We start from the raw sequence: 24,672 nt of genomic DNA on the forward strand, positions 1-24,672 counted from the left end.
GGGAGGGAGGAAGGGGGAGAAGGGGGGCGGAAGGGGGAGAAGGGGGAGGGAGGGGGAAGGGGGAGGGAGGGGGAAGGGGGAGGGAGGGGGAAGGGGGGAGGGAGGGGGAAGGGGGGAGGGGAAGGAAGGGGGAAGGGGAAGGGGGGAGGGAGGGGGAAGGGGGGAGGGGAAGGAAGGGGGAAGGGGGAGGGGAAGGAAGGGGGAAGGGGGAGGGGGAGGGGAGGGAAGTGAGAAGGGGAGAGGGAGAGGGAAAGGCCAGGTTGACCCTCCTCCCCCTCCCGCGGCCCGCCCCTCCCGAGCCCCGCCCCTCGCGAGCCCCACCCCCCCTCCCGAGGCTGGGCGTGAGGCGACTTGAGACGGCCGATTGCAGGTGGCTCCCGAGCCCCGCCCCCCTCCCGAGGCCGGGCCTGAGGCGGCTTGAGACGGCCGATTGCGGCTGGCCAGGCCCGGTTGCCGGGGTAACCCTCCTCCCCTCTCTGCCCTCTCGATCTCCGGGCCTGGGCCTGAGCGGGTTGAGACGGCCGATTGCGGCTGGCCGAGCCCGGTTGCCGGGTTAACCCTCTCCGCTCCCCCTTCCCGCTACCCCCACCCCCTCCCAAGCTCCGCCCCCCTTGAGCCCCGCCCCCCCGGTAAGCTGCTCGCTTCCCTCTGCCCGCGCTCTGTGGGCCCTGTGGCCAGCCTTCACCAAGATGGCTGGCCGCTGGTTCGGAATCGGGCCCAGCCGGACGGCCGGTGCGTAGCTCGGGTGTGGTTGGGAAGGACAGGCCCAAGCTTGAAGGCCTGAGGCCTGAAGACAGCAGACCTGGAGAAATGAAACAGATAATGGACTCATTTATTACACACAAATTATATAATTGGGCTCCTAAGTACCAAATTTATGGTGGATAAAATCCCCTGCACACGTACAGAAAGTGGGAAAAAAAAATAAACTTATGAATCAAGATGGCTGACACTCACCTCGGTTCAGAATGATAAGGCCCGCCCAACCGTCAGGTCACTGAAGTGTAGGATTGGTCAATGGTCCTGTCACTCAACTGTAGGATGGCCCGCCCCCACTCGATGCAAATGAGTGGATAATGAGTGGAATTTTGAATGTTTTTTGGGTACCGTCGGCACAATTTTTGTCCGACCAAAAAGTAAATACACCTACAAGAGTCCCCTAATGATGAGCTTTCTTTTGATATAACATATGTGTAGGAGAGAGACATATCCTTTTATTTATATAGATGTTGTAACTCCTTGTGTACAATGCATCAATCTATACATTTTAGGTTTCTTTCTGTGTACTATAGAATGTGCCTTTCTGTAAATTGTGTTTTTGTATGGGTCTGCATATTATCAATCAGTCTATCCCTATATTGTTAACTGTCCATTGTGTACATTTTTACCTTTCTGTACAATGTAATTGCATTTATGCGTAATTGTATATCTCTATATTGCAAATGCATCTAATTCGTACATTTCATGTTTATCCCTATCTGTTTATAATACACTATCAATAAATTGTGCAGTTGCATATATTGCGAATGCATCTAAATCTTAAACTGTTTGTATATCTATATTACATCTATTTCTATATTGTGCATTTTTCTGTTTTTGCTGCACATTTATGCAGTTGTGCTTTTTTGTAGCCTTGGCTATTGTGGATGTTTCCATCCTTTACCATAAATATATTCGTATGCTTTATAATATGTATGTCGCATCTTTGCATCTAATTTGTAAATTATTTATATTTCTAGCACAGTACAACTGTCCGTATATTTTGTATTTCTGTTTACAATGTATATTTGTGACTTTGGTGACTGAATGTTTCCCATTCGCGTATGTTTCAATCTGTTTCCAATTCACGTATCCGTATGCTCTCTGTTCTGGCAGTGTATTGAATTGTATCTATTTCAGTCCGCATACCTGCGGGAGTTTGTATCTCTGCGAATATTGCGAAGGGATCAATTTGTATATTGTTTCTGTTTGAATCTCTTGGCGCATCGCCGTATCTTTGTATGGTGCTGTTGCAGGGCCTTGCTGCTGTCGTTTGCCGGCTCCTTCCTGCTGGAGGAGCAGTGACCTTGGAATGAGATGGGAGGGATGGCGGGCTGGCTGGCGTGCCGGAAGTTGCCGATGTTTGCCGATGTGTGCCGGACGGTGACTCACGGCTCCAAGATGGAGGAGAGCTGGTAGAGGTGGCGGCGCTCGCTGCTCGCTCCCTCCCTCCCTCGGTGTCGCGCTCTCTCCGCTGGGTGGTAGCGGCTGCCGGTCGGGATCAGGATCAGGATCTGGATCTTCGCTTCACGGGAGGATTGTAACCGCGCAGCCCGAGGAGGAGGAAGCCGCCGCCGACATGAGCTCTGCAGAGGGGGCGGAGGACGCGGCCGGAGACGCCGATATCGCCGCGTTTTTCCGATCGGGTGAGTGACTGGGAGACGCGGGGCTGCAGCCGGGCTCTGGGAGCTGGGCCGGGCCCGAGGATTGTGGACAGATGTACTGAGTGTGGGCCCGAGAGGGAGGAGAAGGGAATGGAGGATGGCAGGATATAAAAGGAGAGATAATGAAATGAGAAGTGAGGGCTAGGGCGAAGGATAGAGGGGGATGGGAAGGAGGGAAAAGGGAATGGGAGGCTGATAGAGAAAGGATGACGAAGATGCTAACGGTTTCTAGAGAACGGGAAGTGTGGAAGAACTGAATAGACAGTAAAATAGGTGATGGAGAAGAATAGATGAGGTTAAAGAAAGGTAGATGGGAAGAAGTAATATAGTAAAGATTGAAATGGACAGAAGGAGACAGGGTAGAAGAGAATGGGGGAACAGGGACACATGAGCGAGGGAAGGACTGGAGGGACATGGGAGGGATGCATGCATAAGAGTAGGGAAACTGGGAGAACTTTGGGATTCATCCTTCACTGGTTATTTATTGAGTTTAACCTTAAAATCATGTTTGAGCCTAGATAAAATCAGCAAGCATCACAACTGAGCTTGATTCTGACCTTACCTGTTAGCCACATGCACCTTTCAGCAGGTTACTGACTTGTGATCAAGAGGAGGGCGGATTTTATACTTTATCTAGCCCAGGGATTATCAGGCCAATTACAGTGTTCTTGCTGCTGGCTTGACAGAAATCTGCCAACTTTATACAGACAGGGAATTGAACCTGGGATCTTCTGGCTTCTATGGCTCAGTACTAAAGTGGGCAGTGAACCAACCAACTGAAACATTGGAGGAGCTTTCAAATAGAGTTGTTATGAGTGATGCGAGAAAAATAATTGGAGACTTGGGAGAGGGTGTAAATTGGAATGAGAGAAAGGCAAGAGAAATGGTGAACTAATGGAGGAAGTTGATTGTGGGGGATTAGAAAGTAGAATTGTGAAGTGAGAGGGTGGAGGAGGATTGAGAAGAGAGATAGAAAAAGGGGACAGAATGGTGAAATGGAGATGGGGGGTATAGGGAATGGGAGAACTGAGCGGGGGAGACAAAATGGAGCAATGAAAAGGATGGAATGAGTAAAGAGTGAGGGGGAACGAGCTCCTACTTTATGACTCCTTTGTATATGTGGGAGAGACTTGGAACACTGGTTTTAGATGTGTGACTGGAGGTGGGAGAGACTTGGAACACTGGTTTTAGATGTGTGACTGGAGGTGGGAGAGACTTGGAACACTGGTTTTAGATGTGTGACTGGAGGTGGGAGAGACTTGGAACACTGGTTTTAGATGTGTGACTGGAGGTGGGAGAGACTTGGAACACTGGTTTTAGATGTGTGACTATGGAGGTGGGAGAGACTTGGAACACTGGTTTTAGATGTGTGACTATGGAGGTGGGAGAGACTTGGAACACTGGTTTTAGATGTGTGACTATGGAGGTGGGAGAGACTTGGAACACTGGTTTTAGATGTGTGACTATGGAGGTGGGAGAGACTTGGAACACTGGTTTTAGATGTGTGACTGGAGGTGGGAGAGACTTGGAACACTGGTTTTAGATGTGTGACTGGAGGTGGGAGAGACTTGGAACACTGGTTTTAGATGTGTGACTGGAGGTGGGAGAGACTTGGAACACTGGTTTTAGATGTGTGACTGGAGGTGGGAGAGACTTGGAACACTGGTTTTAGATGTGTGACTGGAGGTGGGAGAGACTTGGAACACTGGTTTTAGATGTGTGACTGGAGGTGGGAGAGACTTGGAACACTGGTTTTAGATGTGTGACTGGAGGTGGGAGAGACTTGGAACACTGGTTTTAGATGTGTGACTATGGAGGTGGGAGAGACTTGGAACACTGGTTTTAGATGTGTGACTATGGAGGTGGGAGAGACTTGGAACACTGGTTTTAGATGTGTGACTATGGAGGTGGGAGAGACTTGGAACACTGGTTTTAGATGTGTGACTATGGAGGTGGGAGAGACTTGGAACACTGGTTTTAGATGTGTGACTGGAGGTGGGAGAGACTTGGAACACTGGTTTTAGATGTGTGACTGGAGGTGGGAGAGACTTGGAACACTGGTTTTAGATGTGTGACTGGAGGTGGGAGAGACTTGGAACACTGGTTTTAGATGTGTGACTGGAGGTGGGAGAGACTTGGAACACTGGTTTTAGATGTGTGACTGGAGGTGGGAGAGACTTGGAACACTGGTTTTAGATGTGTGACTGGAGGTGGGAGAGACTTGGAACACTGGTTTTAGATGTGTGACTGGAGGTGGGAGAGACTTGGAACACTGGTTTTAGATGTGTGACTATGGAGGTGGGAGAGACTTGGAACACTGGTTTTAGATGTGTGACTGGAGGTGGGAGAGACTTGGAACACTGGTTTTAGATGTGTGACTGGAGGTGGGAGAGACTTGGAACACTGGTTTTAGATGTGTGACTGGAGGTGGGAGAGACTTGGAACACTGGTTTTAGATGTGTGACTGGAGGTGGGAGAGACTTGGAACACTGGTTTTAGATGTGTGACTGGAGGTGGGAGAGACTTGGAACACTGGTTTTAGATGTGTGACTATGGAGGTGGGAGAGACTTGGAACACTGGTTTTAGATGTGTGACTGGAGGTGGGAGAGACTTGGAACACTGGTTTTAGATGTGTGACTGGAGGTGGGAGAGACTTGGAACACTGGTTTTAGATGTGTGACTGGAGGTGGGAGAGACTTGGAACACTGGTTTTAGATGTGTGACTATGGAGGTGGGAGAGACTTGGAACACTGGTTTTAGATGTGTGACTGGAGGTGGGAGAGACTTGGAACACTGGTTTTAGATGTGTGACTGGAGGTGGGAGAGACTTGGAACACTGGTTTTAGATGTGTGACTATGGAGGTGAGAGAGACTTGGAACACTGGTTTTAGATGTGTGACTGGAGGTGGGAGAGACTTGGAACACTGGTTTTAGATGTGTGACTATGGAGGTGGGAGAGACTTGGAACACTGGTTTTAGATGTGTGACTATGGAGGTGGGAGAGACTTGGAACACTGGTTTTAGATGTGTGACTATGGAGGTGGGAGAGACTTGGAACACTGGTTTTAGATGTGTGACTATGGAGGTGGGAAGTACAGAAGAGCAAGAGGATGCAACTGGAAGAATTACAGGGACTTTGGATGTGAAATTGCTGACTTTGCTTGCACATTTGGGAGTAGAGGAGAAGGGAATGTATGGAGTGGAGCTAGAAACAATATGCATAACAAGGAGGGAAGTCTCTTTTGTGAGAAGATGGGAATTGTGGGATAAATAAAAGTTTCTGAAATGTAGTATAGACCAATGTGGATTTAAATATCCATAGTGGGAACTGCAGCAGACTTGAATCTAACCAGAGATGGGTTTTTTGCTCATTTATTTTTTGCATTGTGTTCTGAGGAAAGATTTGTTAGCACAGCAGTAACTGGAAGGCTAACCAGTAATAACTTCTTGGGACTGGTCTGAAGTTTCTGGTGGAATCTGCAGGTTTGTATGTCCAGCTACAAAACACGATCATTCACAAAAGATTTCCAACAGTTATTGATGTGTCTTATAAAAGTTGGGCTGGGTAACAGAAGAGATCGATGGAGAAACAAAGCTCTTACTTTAAAAAAAAATTATCACTGAGGAAAAAAAAAACACCAGTTTCTCTTTGTTGGGGGAGGATTGTGTTTTCCATTGGGTTCAAGAGTCCACCTGCAGTTGTCATCTTTTGCAGAAGGGAGGAAAGATGTCTTTTCTTACCCTCATGTAAAAGTTACAAAAACTGGTTTGTTTTAGAATAATGTTTGAAGAAGTGGAACATAACTCTGTCCCGCCTGTCCTAAGAGGTTGGTGACATGGTGAGTTGTTACTGGCCCCTAAATAAAATGTTTACAAACAAGGGTTTTCTACTTGGGTGGACATTGGATTTAAGTTGCTTTTTTTTGTCTTGCTATCGAAATATGTTGAATCTTATAGAACTTGATGTGTGTGGAGGTAAAAAATGTGTTGAAAAAATACACCATCACAAACCTGAATCTTTTAGGTTTGAACATCTTTAACAGTCTGATTTGTGTACTCCATCAAGGTTAATCTTCTGAAAGAGAGAATCAGATTTTATAATTTTGTTTCTAAGAGTTAAGTAGCATGAAGAATTATCTAGCTTCTGTTGAAATTTATTTTTACTAAATTGAGATATACATATCATCTAGACATAAATCAAAGACATTTTGACTAAAATTGCTCCACCTTTGTGGAAGAAATCTTTGAATCTACTGCACTCTACACAGTCCACTGCATGCACACACAGAAAAAGTACGCCACCATAAACGGGATAGTCTCATCAGTAATTTGCATTTGAACTCTGCTAATTCCAACAATCTGACACTTCAGCTTTCTTGGTTTCTGGATCAGATAATCTTAAGAGTTTACTGTCATTCCAGACACCTGAATGTTTCTCATTCTTGCAGTTTAATTTGGCTATCATGCAATGTACTGTACCACACAAGATCTATCTTCCTGTTTGCCGATTGTGGATTGTAAACATAGGTGAAACCTTGTGAAATGTTTCTAATGTTGCTTTGTTGAAACTTCTCTCAAACTGATTCTTGGGACTGTATGAAAGTGTGTTGGGCCAAATGTTCTGAACAAATTTGGTGTATTTGGATTGTGTAATAAGGCAGTCTTATTTGTACTTGGCCCTTTCTGGGGGAAGAAAAAGTAGTCATTGAGATTAGTATTCATTGAGTCCTATTTAGTATAATATGTAATCCTCGACAGCAATAACATACTCTATTTTCACCTGGGCATGAGTGAATTAATTATGCCTTTTTAAAAAAAAAAAAAATCAAGAATGAGCTAAATATATGGTATAGGGGCTTCAGATGTAAAATTTAAATTTTGTAAATATTTTAGTTCTGTATGTTTTATTTTTCTCCTACCGTCTGAATTCAGAATGTTGTAAAATACACTGACTTATGTCCTATCCCTCCACCTCTCTGGTTGGACGACAGGCCCAGAATCCCAACTTCTGTATGGCTAAGCTTCCTCTCCATTGTCTATCATTTTCTCAATGTTGTAATACAAATTGACATAACTCCTAATCAAACTAACAACATTACTTCGATAGCAAAATACTGCAGATGTTGGAAATCTGAAATAACAACAAAAAATGCTGGAAAAACTCAGCAGGTCAGGCAACATCAGTGGAGAGAAATTTGAGTTGACGTTTCGGGTCGAACCCTTCTTCAAAACTGGAAAGGGTTCGACCCGAAACGTCAACTCAAATTTCTCTCCATGGATGTTGCCTGACGTGCTGAGTTTTTCCAGCATTTTCTGTTGTTAACAACATTACTTGGTTGAACAATGTAGCTACAATTAATGTAAAGTTGAAAAATGTGTTAATTGCAATTTCATTTAAATCTTTTTGTTTTTTAAGTAGAAATATGCTTGTTCATAGGTGTGCAGAGATTTATGCTGCTGAAGTAGTGAAATTAGATACAGGTAGACTATCCTTTATCCGAAAACCTTGGGACCAGCTGAGTTTTGGTTTTTGGAATTTTTCGGATTTCAGAAGGAATTGGGAAATTTGTCGGGGGTGGGGGTCGGCGGGGGGGTGGGGGTGATCGGGGGGGAAGAAAAGAATATCGGACGGGTCGGGGGTCGGGTCGGGTCAGGGGGGAGAAAAGAATATCGGACGGGTCGGGTTGGGTGGGGGGGGGGGGGGGGGAAAGAATATCGGACGGGCCGCTGCAGCTATTGGACGGGCCGCTGTATTGTCGGGTTCACTCTCCCGGTACCTCCTTCACACTGTCCGGCTCGGCCTGCAATCTCCTACCCAGGAGGGAACTCTGTGACCCTCTGCCCTGCTCAGCGTAAGTTGTGCGCCACTCTGGTCATGTCGTGCGCACGACTTACGCTGAACGAAAAAACTTTCAGTTTTTAGAGGTTTTCGGTTTTCGGAAGTTCGGATAAAGGATAGTCTACCTGTACTTTGATGGGAATGAGGAACGGTCTTTCAGCCTATTTAGTGCACCCTGACTTATATCTTTATAGCTGTATTCTGAGCTCTGTGTTTAAAATTTGTCTAAAATTGTCTCAGACAGGAAATTTGTCATTGGGTTAGTAATTACATAGAATGACCCGTAATTTGTGGTCAGCGGCGATGCGATGGTGATCGGCGCTGCCCACAGAGATCTCGCGACATGTAATTGATTGTAGTGCTGTGAATAGGGGGTTCCTAGTGCGATGCAGCAGTGATGTCATCAAGCTGTCTATGCAGCCAATCACATTGAAGAATTCTCACAGACAGTAAACCAGGAAATAAAAAGCAGCTTTTATCCTCACTTTTTAAAAATGTTACCAAGAGCAAAATAAAGATTGGAACTTTCACATAGGGATAAACGAGAAGCTGAAATATCATGAACTAATGTTAAAGAAAACATTTATTTAAAAAAATTGTATTTTTTTTTTATCATAATGGAGAAATTTGACATTCCACAAATATAAAAATTAGTCTTTCAGGGCCAGACGGTTGTTTAGCAGTCAATATGCTGTTAAAACCCCAGTTACACCGATTCCAACAAGGCGTAACATTTTAATTGGATATTTAACAGCGATATTTGTGTGGAAAAGCTCAAGTTTTTGTCAGTTCTACTGATTTCACTGATTGCCGGCAATGGGGTGTGGGGGGCGGGGGGTCCACAGTGTCTGAACCAGGTAGTGTAAGTTAGAATAGTTAATTCAATGCCAAATCATGTACAGAAAGCAAAATAAAGAGTGGAAAATAAAGATGGGATTAAGAGACGGAAAAAAAGTGTAAAAACATTTTTTAATTATCACCAAAAAAATTAAAATCTGAAGTAATGAAACTCCACATTTGTAAAAGTTAATTTTCAGTGCTAGGGAAGTTGTTTGGCAGTAATTAAGACTTATCATGCCGTTAAACATTTACATACACTGGTATGGACAAAACCTAACTCTGGCAAGTTTAGTGGCTAATCTATCACTCAAGTGTCGCAACATCACGCGCTTCCATATGTTTCAATGGCGAGTCTCCCTTTTTTGTATATAGGAACAACATTAGCTGTCTGCCAGTCCTCTGGAACTACCCCCTCTTTTGTGGAACTTTTATTTAGCACCTCTGCTATCTCCTCCCTAGTTTCCTTGAGTATGAGTGGGCGCAAACCATCCGGACCTGGGGTTTTCTCCTCTTTCAGTTTTGCTAGTTTGTCAATTATTTTCTGCTTTTCAATCCCAACGGTATTGATATTCTTTTTAAGCTCATCCTCTAGTGAAATGTTTATTTCGTTATCTTCTTTAGTAAAATGCAAGGTGAAGTTGTTATTTAATACTTCTGTTATTTCTCTGTCATTACCTGTGAGTTTATATTGCTCATCCTTTGGTGTCCCTATCCCAGCTTTAACATAAACATAGAAGATAGGAGCAGGAGTAGGCCATTCGGCCCCTCGAGCCTGTTGCGCCATTTAATGAGATCATGGCTGATCATCCAAATTCAGTACCCTGTCCCTGCTTTCTCTCCATATCCCTTTAGCCTAATTTTCCTTTTGTTATTTATGTGTCAAGAGAACACTATTATTTCTTTTTATATTCCTTGATAATATGATTTTGTAATTTCTCTTTGCCTTCCTGATAGTTTTTTTTAAACTTCTCTCCTGAGCTCTTCAAATTCCCTTTTGTCCTCCTATCCTTTAGTGTATATAAGAACTTCTTTTATGTCTTTTTCTTTAAATTCAATTTTGTCTTTACTTTATTCATTTGCAGTGTCCCATAATTAGCTTGCTTGTTCTTGGCTTTTAGTGGAATACATTTCTCTTGAACTATTGATTTACCCATTTGAAGATTTCCTATTTCTCTGTCTCTTTGTTTTTGAAGATTTTCTCCCAATTTACTTTCTTTAGTTCCATCTTCATTTCCTCATAATTTGCTCTTTTCCAATCTGTTACCTTATTCTTTGTCCTACTTATGTCACTCTCGATCCTAATCTTGAACCTTACGATGTTGTGATCACTACTACTAAGATGCTCTCCTACTCTTACTTCTCCGATCTGTTCTAGTTCATTACCCATTACATGATCTAGCAGTGATTCTTTTCTTGTATCAGATTGATATTTAGCTGTAAGAGTTTGAGTTTTTCTTCCAATAGGTGCCCCTTTCCACAGTGGATATCTGGTAAACAATATATTTGTACTTCAATCTTGTAGATTGGATACTGCATTTACGAGTTAGCTTCAGTGACATATTTAAGGGCAAGACTTACCCATGTGGTGATTCAGAATTTTTAAACATATAGGGTTAAAAATATTTCAAATTTGATGATTCAGTTTCACGGTGATAGGTTCAAAGGATCATATTTGTTGCTGATTTTTTTAATTCACAAACCCCCAAAGTCCTATATATAAAGCATTATGCTCGCCCCTATAAAGGTACATTAAGGTTTGTGCACCTGGCCATTTGAATGCAATAAAAGACATGCTATGTGCATTTTTAAAATAACTTTGAATACTGTACTAACTAGAAAAATAGATAATTGAAACTTCTGTTGAAGATGGGCTACAGAACGAAAGTTAGTAGGTTTAATGATTGATGTACTTTATGGTAGTGAGTCAGACTAAGAACACCATGTGTGTATAAAGGCAAGGTTTTAGTACAGCAAAAGTCTTGGTAAATGGTTTAAAGTGAACATAGCGTTTTATTTTAAGATTAAGACACGGAAATTGTAGTGACATAACATGACCCCACAACTGTGCTTGGTTTGTGTGCTAATGTGGTTTGAACGAGGGCAAGGGAGATCCGGATGCTGATCAAATTGTACAATAACCCCAAATGGTGCTGGGAAGCTTTTGATGTGTACTACTAGTTAAGCTTTCATATTAAGTCTGTGCTGTAAATTGATTGTGGATTGCACCAGTTCACATTCCACTGTATATTTGGCTGCATGTTGTTAACTCCACCATGGATTATAAACCACTTGATGGTAACCAGGTTGTTGCATTCTGTTAACACACTAGGGGGAAATGAGTCACAATACTGTCTGTTTTGATTTTAAATGAGAATCCAGTAGTGATGACTGTTAAAGGATCTTTCATAGCATGTATGTAAAAGAACTGGTGGAATCTGGCTTGATTTAGAAGGGGGGGGGGGTCATGATTGACAAGAAATTTAACTGGACCAGCCACATAAATACTGTAGCTTCAAGAGCAGGTTGGAGGCTGGGTATTCTGCAATGAGTGGCACAAGTCAGGAGTGTAATGGAATATTCCCCACTTGCCTGGATGAATGCAGCTCAAAAAGCTTAACACCATCCAGGACAAAGCAGTCTGTTTGGCACCCCATCCACCACCTTAAACATTCACTCCCTGCACCACTGGCGCACCATCGCTGCAGTGTGTACCACCTACAAGATGCACTACAGCAACTCGCCAAGGCTTCTTCCAATCCCATGACCTCTGCCTCCTAGAATGACAAGGGTAGCAATGCATGGGAACACCACCACCTCCAAGTTCCCCTCCAGGTCACACACCATCCTGACTTGGAAGTATATCGCTGTTCCTGTATCGTTGTTGGATCAAAAGCCTGGAACTCTCTACCTAACAGCACTATGGGAGTACCTTCACCACACGGACTGCAGCGGTTCAAGAAGGCGGCTCACCACCACCTTCTCAAGGGCAACTAGGGATGGGCAATAAATGCTGGCAATGCCCACATCCCGCGAATGACTGAAAAAAGTTGCTAAAACCCATCTGTTATACTAATTATGTCGGGAATATGAGGATACATTTAATCATTTTTATTATAAGAAAAGAAAGAACTTGCATTTATATCGTACCTTTCATGACCTCAGGACATCCCAAAGACTTTCACATCCAATCAATTACTTTTGAAGCATTGTTGTTGTGTAAGTAAACAAAGTTACAGTGTGTGTACTCAAATAGTTGATTCAATTCTAATGGAACATGAGGGATTTTGCTGCTTACTTCAATCTTGTTCATATAATTAACTTGTGCAATAGCTTATTTGATTCAGATTTGGAACCTTCCAGATTGATAACTGAATCTGTCATGCTAGAACAGATGCAATATAATAATGTGGTAGGATAGTTAAAAAATGTGCTCCATTACAATTACAAGACTAAAGGCCTTTGTGATTACAGTATGCCTTGATGACTTGCTGTGACTTGATGACACTGTCTCCATGTACACATTTGTTAACCATGTATGATAGCAAGAGCCAAAAATATTTTAAATAACAACAGAAAATGCTGGAAAAATTCAGCAGGCCAGGCAACATCCGTGGAGAGAAATTAGAGTCGACGTTTCGGGTCTAACCCTTTTTCAAAACTGGAAAGGAAAATACAAAAATATTTTATATTGATTGAGGTTACTGAATAGATCCTTTAATTTGTTTTAGATCTGTAATTTTTGTGTGCATGTTGTTTTAAATGACATTGCATGCGGTAGATTTTCTTGTCAGATTACCAAAAATATATAACCAGGTAAGAAATATGATCTTTTGTGTTGTAAGGATATAGATGTATTAAGTTCAATTTTACATTTCTGGATGATTGTTACTGCTGATGTTTTTTGTAGTGGATCATGAATGAAAGCTGGCAGAATCTGAATACAAGCACATCGTGTTGTAGACAGTTGTGTTTTGCTTTGCCTTTTAAAGCTGCATTTTCCTTTTTGGCAATTTATTTTGCAGATCTACTGACTAATTCTAAACATGCACTGCCCAGTTATTGTAATTCTGTCTTCCAAGTCCTTGTTGTTCAGTAATTTTATTGCATTAATAATAATAATAGAGGTTTTCTCTGAACCAAAAAGAGGAAAGGGAGATTGGAGATAGTTTGCAAGGACGGAGGGGGTTACGGGTTGGTTTTTTGAGGAGAGGGGTAATAACGGCAGATTTGAAGGGAAGGAGGAGAAAGAACAGTTAACAATATCCGCTAACATGGGCGACAGGAAGCGAAGTTGGCTGGTCAGCAATTTAGTAGGAATAGGGTCGAGAGCAGGAGGTCGGTCTCCTTGACAAGATTAACTTTGAAAGGGCAAGAGGAGATGGGAGAAAAATGTGAGAAATATGCAAATTTAGGGTTAGGGCAGGGGTAAAGCAGAGAGGAAGTAAGGCCCGGGTGGGCTAGGGGAAGTAGCTGAGGCAGTTGAATGGATGTTGTTGATCTTTTTGGCAAAGATGTCCATGAGCTCCTCACATTTATTGTTGGAGGCAGGGGAGTGTGGTTTGAGGAGGTTAGTGGTGAAGAAGAGAAGCCTGCTGTTATCTTTGCCATCCTAGATGATCTTAGAATAGTGGGTGGTTTAAGTGATGGAGAGCAGGACCCGGTAGTGCTTTATATGGTCTAACCATATCTGGTGCTGGATGGTTAGACCAGTTGTTCGCCAAAGACGTTCAAATCTGCGTCCCTTGGACTTAAGGGAGCGGAGATGAGGGGTTTACCAGGGGAACGACTAGGGTGAGAGTGTAATGATTTTAGTTGGGACAAGGGCATCAAAGGTGGTGGAGAGGGTGTGATTTAGCAAGTCAGTAGCTGCAGAAATGTCATAAGTTGTAGGCCAAAGGCTAGATAGTTGGGAATTAGGAAGTGCAGTGGTAAAGGACTTGGAGAGTTTTTCCCCAGGCGCGGGCACAAAAAGAAGTGGGGTTGGGAAGGGGAATATGGGTAGAGAGTGATATAAGGAAATGGTCGGAGATTGCCTTATCTGTGATAGTTACAGTGGGGATAGCGAGGCCACGTGAGATGATGAGATCGAGGGGGTGGCTGTGTATATGGGTGGGGGAGTTTACATGAAGGGAGAGATGAAGGGAGGAAAGTGAACTCAGAGGAAAGGGAGCAAGAAGAGATGAGGTGAAGGTTGAAATCACCGAGGATGGGAAGAGGCACAGGAAGGAAAGCAGATAAGATATCTGAGAAAATTGGTGTGGTATTTGGGTGGACGGTACAGAACAAAGATTTTAAAAGCAAGATGTGAGGAGTGGAACAAGGTGAGATGCTCGAAGGAGGAGAAGTTGCTGGAGGAGTAGGGAGACAGACCAAGGTGTGATTTAGAGGTAAGGGCTACACCATCACCGTGGCGGTTTGGGCGTGGAAAACGGTGGAAAGTATAACCAGGTGGGGAAGCTTCATTAAGGGGAAAGGTGTCATCACCCCTCAACCATGTCTCCATCAATGCCATGATGTCAATTTGATCGTCCACAATAAGGTCATGGGCGGCAAGGTCCTTATTTACAAGTGAATGTACATTTTGAAGGGAAATGTGGAGCGGGGCGATTAATACCTCATTTACTGACGGAGTCCAAAGGGGCAGAGCAGGGAGGGACCAGAAGGAGGTTGGTGAGATTAGCACGCGATTAGTAGGCTTAACTTTAAACTGAACAAATTCAGAAGGCCTCAAAATGACATGGTTACTTTGCTAAAGTGGCACCTTCTGACATTTAATTTTTTGTTATGCTTCTTCTGTTATTCCATTTGGACTTGTTGCTTTTAGAGATACATTTTTAATGTTGATCAAAGGCAGGCATATGTTGAGGAACCAACTAGAGAACAGGCTACTTTAGATCTAGTATTGTGCAGTGAGACTGGGTTAATTAATTACCTTGTAGTACAGGAACCCATCTATGGGGACGAGTGATCATAATATGATCGAATTTTATATTGAGTTTGTGAGTGATTTAGTTAAGTCTGAAACTAGGGTCTTAAATCTGAACAAAGCAAGCTACGTAGGTATGAGGGGTGAGTTGGCTAAGGTAGATTGGGAAACTAGATTAAAAGATATGACGGTACATAAGCAATGGCAAACATTTAAAGAAATAATTCACAATGAATACAGATTCCCTTAAGGAATAAAAATCCCATGGGAAAATTGGTCCAACCATGGCTAACAAGAAGTTAAAGATAGTATTAGATTTAAGGAAACGGCTTATAATGTTGCCAAAAAGAGTAATAAGCCTGAGGATTTTAGCATTCAGCAAAAGTTGACCAAGAAATTGATAGTGAGACAGAAAATAGAATGAGAGTAAACTAGCAAGAAATATAAAAACAGATTGTAAAAGCCTCTATAGGTATATAAAAAGGAAAAGATTAGCGAAATCAAATCAAATCAAATCAACTTTTATTGTCATTGTTAGTGCACAAGTGCAGTACAACGAAATGTAGGCTTGCGGCTCCCGAGAGTGTACATTTAGATTAAGACATTTAAACATTCAACATACATTTGGCTTGTAATACATTAACATAAACATAACCATAATAAAGTGCATTGGCAGATGTGCAGGCTTTAGAGTTTATTTGTGGAGTTCAGTAGGATGACAGCCCTGGGAAAGAAGCTGTTCCTAAATGTAAGTAAATGTGGGTTCCTTACAGGCAGAGACAAGATTAAATTATAATGGGGAATAAGGAAATGGTAGAGACATTAAACAGATACTTTGTATTTGTCTTCATGGTAGAAGAAACAAAAGTGGGGAACCAAGGATTGAGTGAGAATGAGGAACTTGGAGAAATGAGTAGTAGTAGAGAAGTCGTACTGGATAAATTAATGGGACTAAAAGCCAACAAATTCCCGAGACCTGATGGCCTACATCCTAGGGTTTTAAGAGGTGGCTACAGAGATAGTGGATGCATTGGCTTTGCTGCATTGCATTAGAAAGGAGAAACAAAGGGCACAAAGCATTGGGAGACACAGGTAGCACTAGAGTAAGAAATAGTAAGGTATTAGGTTGGGTCAGTCGAAGGGAGAATATAAGGTCTAATATAGGTTTACAGTGCATGTGTGTAAACGCACAAAATGTGGTACATAAGGTTGATGAGCTGCAGGCGTAAATAGCCACATAGGAATATGATGTCATGGCGATAACTGAGACCTGGCTCAAAAAAGGACTGGGTTTTAAATATTCCTGGCTATAAGGTGTTCAGGAAAGATAGGGAAGGAAGGAAAGAAATGAGGTGGGGTGGCAGTATTGGTTAAGGAGAATATTACAGTGCTGGAGAGAGATGATGTCTTGGAGGGGTCAAGGACAGAATCTATTTGATAGAGTTAAGAAATAATAGATGTGCCATTACACTACTAGGTGTATTCTATAGGCCACCAACTAGTAGGAAAGATAGAGGAGCAAATTTGCAGGGAAATTACAGAGAGGTGCAAGAACTATAGAGTAGTGATAATGGGGGACTTCAATTATCCTAATATAGACTGGGATAGTAATAGTGTAAAGGGCAGAGAGGGGGAAGAATTTCTGAAGTGTGTTCAGGAGAACTTTCTTGATCAGTACATTTCCAGCCCAATGAGGAAGGAGGCATTGCTGGATCTGGTTCTGGGGAATGAGGTGGAGCAAGTGTCAGTAGGGGAATATTTAGGTAACAGTGATCATAGTATCATAAGGTTTAGATTAGCTATGGAAAAAGACAGGGAGCAATCTAGAGTAAAAAAACTTAATTGGAGGAAGGCAAATTTCAGTGGGTTGAGAATGGATCTGGCCCGGGTAAACTGGAATCAAAGATTGGCAGGCAAAACTGTAATCGAACAATGGGCTGCCTTTAAAGAGGGGATGTTTCGGTTACAGTCGAGGTACATTCCCACTAGGGGGAAAGGTAGGGCAACTAAAGCCAGAGCTCCCTGGATGATGAAAGAGATAGAGTAAGATGAAGCAGAAAAAGGGAGTGTATGACAGATGTCAGGTTGAGAATACAAGTGAGAATCAGGCTGAATATGCAAAGTTTAGAGAGGAAGTGAAAAAGAAAATAAGAGGGGCAAAGAGAGAGTATGAGAATAGACTGGCAGCCAACATAAAAGGGAATTCAAAAGTCTTCTATAGGCATGTAAATAATAAACGGGTAGCAAGAGGGTGGGACTGATTCAGGACCAAAAAGGAGACCTACGCATGGAGGCAGAGGGCATGGCTGAGGTACTAAATGAGTACTTTGCATCAGTCTTTACCAAGGAAGAAGATGCTGCCAAAGTCATAGTGAAAGAGGAGGTAGAGGAGATACTGGATGAGATAAAAATTGATAGGAGGTACAGTAAACTCTCGTTTAAACGGCACCAAATCAACCGGAATTCTTTAATAACCGGCAAAATAGATAGCCGGTAATCTTGCTGAATCCATCCATTTTTCGTTTTTCTGAGTCTGAATTTCCCGTGGTGGCTGAGTTAGTCACTGGTTTTTATTTTTTTTTGTTAAAAATTGCCTACCTCTCTGTTATCCGGAATTTTTAATCAACTGGCACCATCCCGGTCCCGTCGGTGCCGGATATGAAAGAGTTTACTGTACTAGAAAGGCTTGCTTTACTTAAAGTTGACAAGTCACCAGACCAGATGGGATGCATCCTAGGATGCTGAGGGAAGTTAAGGAGGAAATCGTGGAGGCACTGGCCATAATCTTCCAATCCTCCTTGGATACGGGGGTGGTGCCAGAGGACTGGAGAATTGCAAATGTTACACCCTTGTTCAGAAAAGGGTGTAAAGATAAACACAGCAACGACAGGCCAGTCAGTTTAACCTCGGTAGTGGGGAAGCTTTTAGAAATGATAATCAGGGACAGAATTAACAGTCACTTGGACAAGTGTGGATTAATTAAGGAAAGCCAGCATGGATTTGTTAAAGGCAAATTGTGTTTAACTAATTGATTGAGTTTTTTGATAAGGTAACAGAGGGTTGATGAGGGTAATGCAGTTGATGTGATTCACATGGACTTCTAAAAGGTGTTTGATAAAGTGCCACATAATAGGCTTACCAGCAAAATTGAAGCCCAGGAATAAAAGGGACAGTGGCAGCATGGATACGAAATTGGCTAAGTGACAGGAAACAGAGAGTAGTGGTGAACGGTTGTTTTTCGGACTGCAGAAAGGTATACAGTGATATTCCCCAGGGGTCGGTACTAGGACCACTGCTTTTCTTGGTATATATTAATGACTTGGACTTGGGGTATATCGGGCACAATTTCAAAATTTGCAGATGACACAAAACTTGGAAGTATAGTGAACAGTGAGGAGGATAGTAAAAATAACAACAGAGAATGCTGGAAAAACTCAGCAGGTCAGGCAACATCCGTGGAGAGAAATTTGAGTTGACGTTTCGGGTTGAAACCCTTCTTCAAAACTGGAAAGAAAATAAAAAGATCGAAGGCAAAGCTGCGATCGAACAAAAGAAGAAAAAGAGACAATAAAAGGTATGCGATGAATTAAAATGACAGGCGACCAGAAGCTCGGGGTCACCCTTACGGACTGAATGGAGGTGTTCCGCAAAGCGGTCACCCAATCTGCATTTGGTCTCCCCAATGTAGAGGAGACCGCATCGTGAGCAGCGAATACAGTATACTAGATTGCAAGAAGTACAAGTGAATCGCTGTTTCACCTGGAAGGGGTGGTTGGGGCCCTGGACAGTGGGAAGGGGGGAGGTATAGGGGCAAGTGTTACATCTCCTGCGCTTGCACAGGAAGGTGCCAGGCGAAGGGGAAGGGCTGTTGGGGGTGATAGAGGAGTGGACTAGGGTGTCTTGGAGGGAGCGGTCCCTACGGAATGCTGAAAGGGGAGGGGAGGGGAAGATGTGTTTGGTGGTGGGATCACTGGAGGTAGCGGAAATGGTGGAGGATGATCCGTTGAATGTGGAGGCTGATGGGGTGAAAGGTGAGGACAAGGGGAACCCTATCGTGGTTCCGGGAGGGAGGGGCAGGGGTGAGGGCAGAAGTGCAGGAGATAGAACAGACACGGTCGAGGGCCGTGTCGACCACGGTAGAGGGGAATCCTCGGTTGCGGAAAAAGGAAGTCATGTCGGAAGCACTGGTGTGGAAGGTGGCATCGTCGGAGCAGATACGGCGGAGGCGGAGAAACTGGGAGAATGGAATAGAGTCCTTACAGGAGGCGGGGTGGGAGGAAGTGTAATCCAGTGAGGAGGATAGTGATAGACTTCAAGAAGACGTAGACAGGCAGATGAAATTTACGCAGAAAAGTGCAAAGTGATACATTTTGGTAGGAAGAACGAGGAGAGGCAATATAAACTAAAGTCTACAATCCTAAAGGGGGTGCATGAACAGAGAGACCTGGGGGGTATATGTGCACAAATCGTTGAAGATGGCAGGGCAGGTTGAGAAAGTGGTTAAAAAAGCATATGGGATCCTGGGCTTCATAAATAGAGGCATAGAGTGCAAAAGCAAGGAAGTTATGATGAACCTTTTATAAAACACTGGTTTGGACTCAACTGGAGTATTGTGTCCAATTCTGGGCATCGCACTTTAGGAAGGCTGTGAAGGCATTTACCAAAATGATACTGGGGATAAAAGGGTTAAATTATGAGGACAGGTTGCATAGACTAGGCTTGTATTCCCTTAAGTATAGAAGATTAAAGGGTGATCTAATTGAGGTGTTTAAGATGATAGGGTAGACAGAGAGAAATTATTTCCTCTGGTAGGGAAGTCCAGAACAAGGGGCAAAACCTTGAAATTAGAGCTAGGTCATTCAAGGGTGATGTCAAGAAGCTCTTCTTTACACAAAGGGTAGTGGAAATCTGGAACTCTACCTCACAAAAAGCTGTTTAGGCTAGGCAAATTGAAAATTTCAAAACTGAGATTGATAGATTTTTGTTAGGCAAGGGTATTAAGGGTTACAGAACCAAGGCGGGTAGACGGAGTTAAGATACAGACCAGCCATCACTAATTGAATGGCAGAACAGGCTCGAGGGGCTGAATGGCCTTTCTCTGTTTCTATGTTCCAACTAGGAGATCTTCGAAGTGCTCCTTCCAGCGGGCACTGACTGCCTCTCTGTCCTTGATGAGTACCTCTCCGTTCTTGGCCCGCAGTGGGGAAGGGCCTTGGGTGCTTGGGCCGTAGATGGTCTTGACTGCGCTAAAGAATCTACGCACATCGTGGTTGTCGGCTAGCTGCTGGATCTCCTGCGCTTTCTCCACCCACCATCTGTTCTTTAGGTCGCGAGTTTTTTGTTGGACTTCGGCCTTCAGGCTTCTGTAGAGCTGCTTTCTTGCTCTCAAGTTCTGTTGCTGTTTCCAGATCAGAAATGCTTTGCGCTTGCGGCTTATTAGCTCCTGGATCTCCTGGTCATTCTCGTCGAACCAGTCTTGGTGTTTCCTGGTTGAGTGACCGAGCGTCTCTTCTCAGGTGTTGATTATGGAGGCCTTGAGTGCAGACCAGATGCTGTGGGCATTCTGTCTCTGCATCACTGGGAGTCGTCAGTTTGTTTGTGAGGCGCAGGCTGAATAGGGCTTTCTTAGCGGGGTCTTTGAGTGCTCCAGCGTTAATTTTCCTGCGGCATTGTTCCTGTTGCCGCCGCTGTTTTGGGGCTACATTGATGGAGATGACAGAGCGGATTAGGCGGTGGTCTGTCCAGCAGTCATCAGCTCCTGTCATGGCGCGGGTGATGCGGACGCCCTTGCGGTCCCTCACTCGGACGATGACGATGTCATCGCACCAACGCTCTTCTCAATCTTCCTTGCTGCAATGCTCCATCTCACCCTCAGTAAGCTCCCCACTGGAGTGGAGCTAATTTACAGAACAAACGGGAAACTGTTCAACCTCCGTCGCCTCCAGTCCAGATCCAAGGTCGTCCCATCCTCTGTCGTCGAATTACAGTATGCAGACGATGCTTGCTTCTGCGCTCACTCGGAGGTCGAACTCCAAACCATCGTAAACACCTTCACCGAAGCATACGAGAGCATAGGCCTTACATTAAACATCTGTAAGACAAAGGTCCTCTACCAACCTGCCCCCGCCACACAGTGCTGCCCCCCCGATTATCAAAATCCACGACAAGGCCTTGGACAACGTGGACCACTTTCCATACCTCGGGAGCCTACTGTCAACAAGGGCAGACGTAGACGACGAAGTCCAACACCACCTTCAGTGTGCCAGTGCAGCCTTCGGTCGCCTGAGGAAGAGAGTGTTTGAAGACCAGGACCTCAAACCTGGCACCAAGCTCATGGTCTACAGGGCAGCAGTGATACCCGCCCTGCTGTATGCCTCAGAGACATGAACCATGTACAGCAGGCACCTCAAAGCACTGGAGAGGTACCACCAACGCTGCCTCCGCAAGATCCTGCAAATCCATTGGCAGGATAGGCGCACCAACGTCAAGTGTTCTTGCTCGGGCCAACATCCCCAGCATCGAAGCTCTGACCACGCTCAATCAGCTCCGATGGACGGGTCACATTGTCCGCATGCCCGATACGAGACTCCCAAAACAAGCGCTCTACTCGGAGCTCCAGGTGGGCAGAGGAAACGCTTCAAGGACACCCTCGAAGCCTCCTTGAAAAAGTGTAACATCCCCACCGACACCTGGGAATCCCTGGCCCAAGACCGCACAAAGTGGAGGAGGAACATCCGGGAAGGTGCCGAACACCTCAAGTCTCTTCGCCGGGAGCAAGCGCAAGGAGCGCACGTCAACCCAAGCACCCCACCCACCCGCCCCTTCAACCACCGTCTGCCCCACCTGTGACAGAGACTGTAGGTCCCCCATTGGACTAATCAGTCACCTGCGAGCTCATTTTTAATGCGGAAGCAAGTCATCCTTGGTTCCGAGGGACTGCCTAAGAAGTAGTTCCAACTAATCTTGGCACCAATTGTGTGCAATTGCCTTGATGCAAATATGCATTAGATCATAATCTAACCCGGTGATGGTGGTTTTAGCATTGATATCACTAGTTTTGTGTAAAATTTCCTCTGTCCTATTTGATTACTGAGCCCTGAAGAGGCTGGCCAGCACAGTAATCACTAAGGGATACAATTACCTTTTGTCAACTTGTGATACTGGAAGCTTTCAATAAACAGGGCCGCACAATGCACTATTGCATCTGATTGAACTTCTAGTTTTCTGCAGGTTTACCAGCTGAAGTCCGTTCTATATTATATCCAGGTAAGAATAGCAATGTAGTTTAAATTCCAGACAGGAGAGAGCTTCTATTCTAGTTCCTGTATTGTCATGCTACAGTATTCCTCTCTTGTGGCGTTTTTGCCAACCTCTCCTGGTGGAGAAGCAAAATGTAAGCTTTTAATTATGGAGATGGCAATTTTCTGTAGAGATGATTTACATTTCAATGAGGTTACCATAATTGCACAAAATATACGTGCTTAGCAGTTGTGTATGGGGAGGAAGAAACCAGAGAAATGACCGGATTATTCTGTTGCCATGGCATTCATTGCCGATGCTTTTGTTAGGCGTGTCCAAAACTAAAGGTCAACAAATTATCCCTTCCTTTCCTCTAAACTGCCTGGGTTTGCATTTAAAATTATTCATCTTTATATTCTTTTGCTGCTGTCATTTTTATTGTCGCTTTAGTGACAGTAGTGCAGCTCAGTCACACACTGCTCTAATTCAGAAAGAGAAGTATGTACAGTGCCAGGAGCCATTCTGTCTACTCTTACTGCAGCTTCAATATACAGTTTGCCCTTGTCACCAGTTCCTGGAAGGTAACATAATTTAATTTTGTTTTGAAGAACCAGTGACTAATGTCCTCCCATTGTTTTTTATTTGCCTCCCCAATGGTAGGACAGGCTTAAACATAGCATCAATGTACAATAACTTTTTGTTTATAGTTATGATTAATCCTGAAGAGAGAAGATGCACAGATTTTCTGTAATTCAATAAAGTATTTTTATGCATTGTAGAATGCTAAGAACACATTTTACTTGGTTGTGTATATTCAGTAATTTGCTCATCTTTTTGTCTTGTCATACTAAAATTATGAATATTTACCAGAATAAATTTGGGTTTACATAGCACAATCTCCTGAAGGCACTGGGTGTGCATGAGCAAAACAAATAGGTATCCTATTTGACCCTGAGCTGAGCTTCTGATCCCATATCTTCCTCCACCAACACCGCTTACTTCCACCTCCGTAACATCGCCTGTCTCCGCTCATCTGCTGCTGAAACCCATATTCATGCTGTTTTTAACTCTCGACCTGACTATCCCAGTGCTCCCCTGGCTGGCCTCCCACCTTGCACCCTCCGTAAACTTGAGCTCATCGAAAATTCTGCTGCCTGTATCCTACTTTGCACCAAGTCCCGTTCACCCATCACCCCTTTGTTCGCTGACGACACCCAGCTCTACTTCATTACTTCTTCTCTCGACCCTTCCACGGTCTCTAAATTGTCAGACTGCTTGTCCGACAGTTCTGGATGAGCAAAAAGTTTCTCCAGTTAAATATTGGGAAAACCAAAGCCATTGTTTTCGATCCCCGCCAGAAACTCTGTTCCCTAGCCACTGACTCCATCCCTCTCCCTAACATCTGTCTGACGCTGAACCACACTGTTCGCAACCTTGGTGTCATATTTGACCTTGGAATGAGCTTCCGACCACGTATCCGCAGCATATCAAAGACCGCCTACTTCCACCTCTAACGTCGCCCGTCTCCGCCCTTGCCTCAGCTCATCCGCTGCTGAAACCTTCATCCATGCCTTTGCTACCTCTAGACTTGACTATTCCAATGCACTCCTGGATGGCCTCCCACATTCCACCCTACGTAAACTTGAGGTCATCCAAAACTTGGCTGCCCGTGTCCTAACTCGCACCAAGTCCCGTTCGCCCATCACCCCTGTGCTCGCTGACCTACATTGGCTCCCGGTTAAGCAGCGCCTCGATTTCAAAATTCTCTTCGTTGTTTTCAAATCCCTCCATGGTCTCACCCCTTCCTATCTCTCTAATCTCCTGCATCGGACCTGGGTGTGAGCAGTGAGGCGAGGCATAAAACCGGCAGCGAGGCCCGACCAGAGCATTGGACCTGGGTGTGAGCAGTGAGGCGAGGCATAAAACCAGCAGCGAGCAGCGAGGCCCGACCAGAGCATCGGACCTGGGTGTGAACGGCGAGGCGAGGCATAAAACCGGCAGCAAGCAGCGAGGCCCGACCAGAGCATCGGACCTGGGTGTGAGCAGTGAGGCGAGGTGAGACCAGAGCCTCGGACCTGGGTGTGAGCAGTGAGGCGAGGCATACCAATTCAGTAGCGGGGGAGAGAGGTAAAAAGTAATCAAAGTGTGACGTCACCAGGAAGCAGGTAAGTGATTGATTGGTTGGTGAGTATTTCTCTCTTTTTAAACCTTAACTCTGGTTTATAGTTTCTAAAGTTTCTGTGGTGTAGCGGGGACTGTTTATAAACCAGGGCCCTTAAATATATCATTTAGCTGTAAGGTAACTTCAATTCTGTGGTTTATATTTTCTAGGGTCTCTCAGGTGTAGCGGGGACTTCTGCCATACAAGCGCCCTAGAGTATATCTTTAATTGGTGGTATTGAAT

The 24,672-nt window shown here is 44.2% G+C and overlaps 1 protein-coding gene across 3 annotated transcripts in view; it reads left to right on the forward strand.

Annotated features, from left to right (window-relative positions):
• The first annotated feature begins 2,116 nt into the window (after window positions 1-2,116).
• The window catches only part of LOC147117613 (triple functional domain protein), an 862,300-nt gene continuing 839,744 nt past the window's right edge, over window positions 2,117-24,672 (forward strand). For 2 of the 3 annotated variants that reach the window (XM_085988743.1, XM_085988739.1), the window contains exon 1: window positions 2,121-2,405. In XM_085988743.1, coding sequence (XP_085844869.1) covers window positions 2,339-2,405 — 67 coding nt within the window. In that variant the 5' untranslated portion in view covers window positions 2,121-2,338. Of the gene's footprint in view, window positions 2,406-24,672 lie in introns of all 3 variants that reach the window. The other variant, XM_085988742.1, reaches the window with a different exon arrangement.

This window comes from Somniosus microcephalus, chromosome 5, assembly GCF_052327205.1.
Source record: "Somniosus microcephalus isolate GS21.2 chromosome 5, FLI_Smic_1.0, whole genome shotgun sequence".
Lineage (NCBI taxonomy): Eukaryota > Metazoa > Chordata > Chondrichthyes > Squaliformes > Somniosidae > Somniosus > Somniosus microcephalus.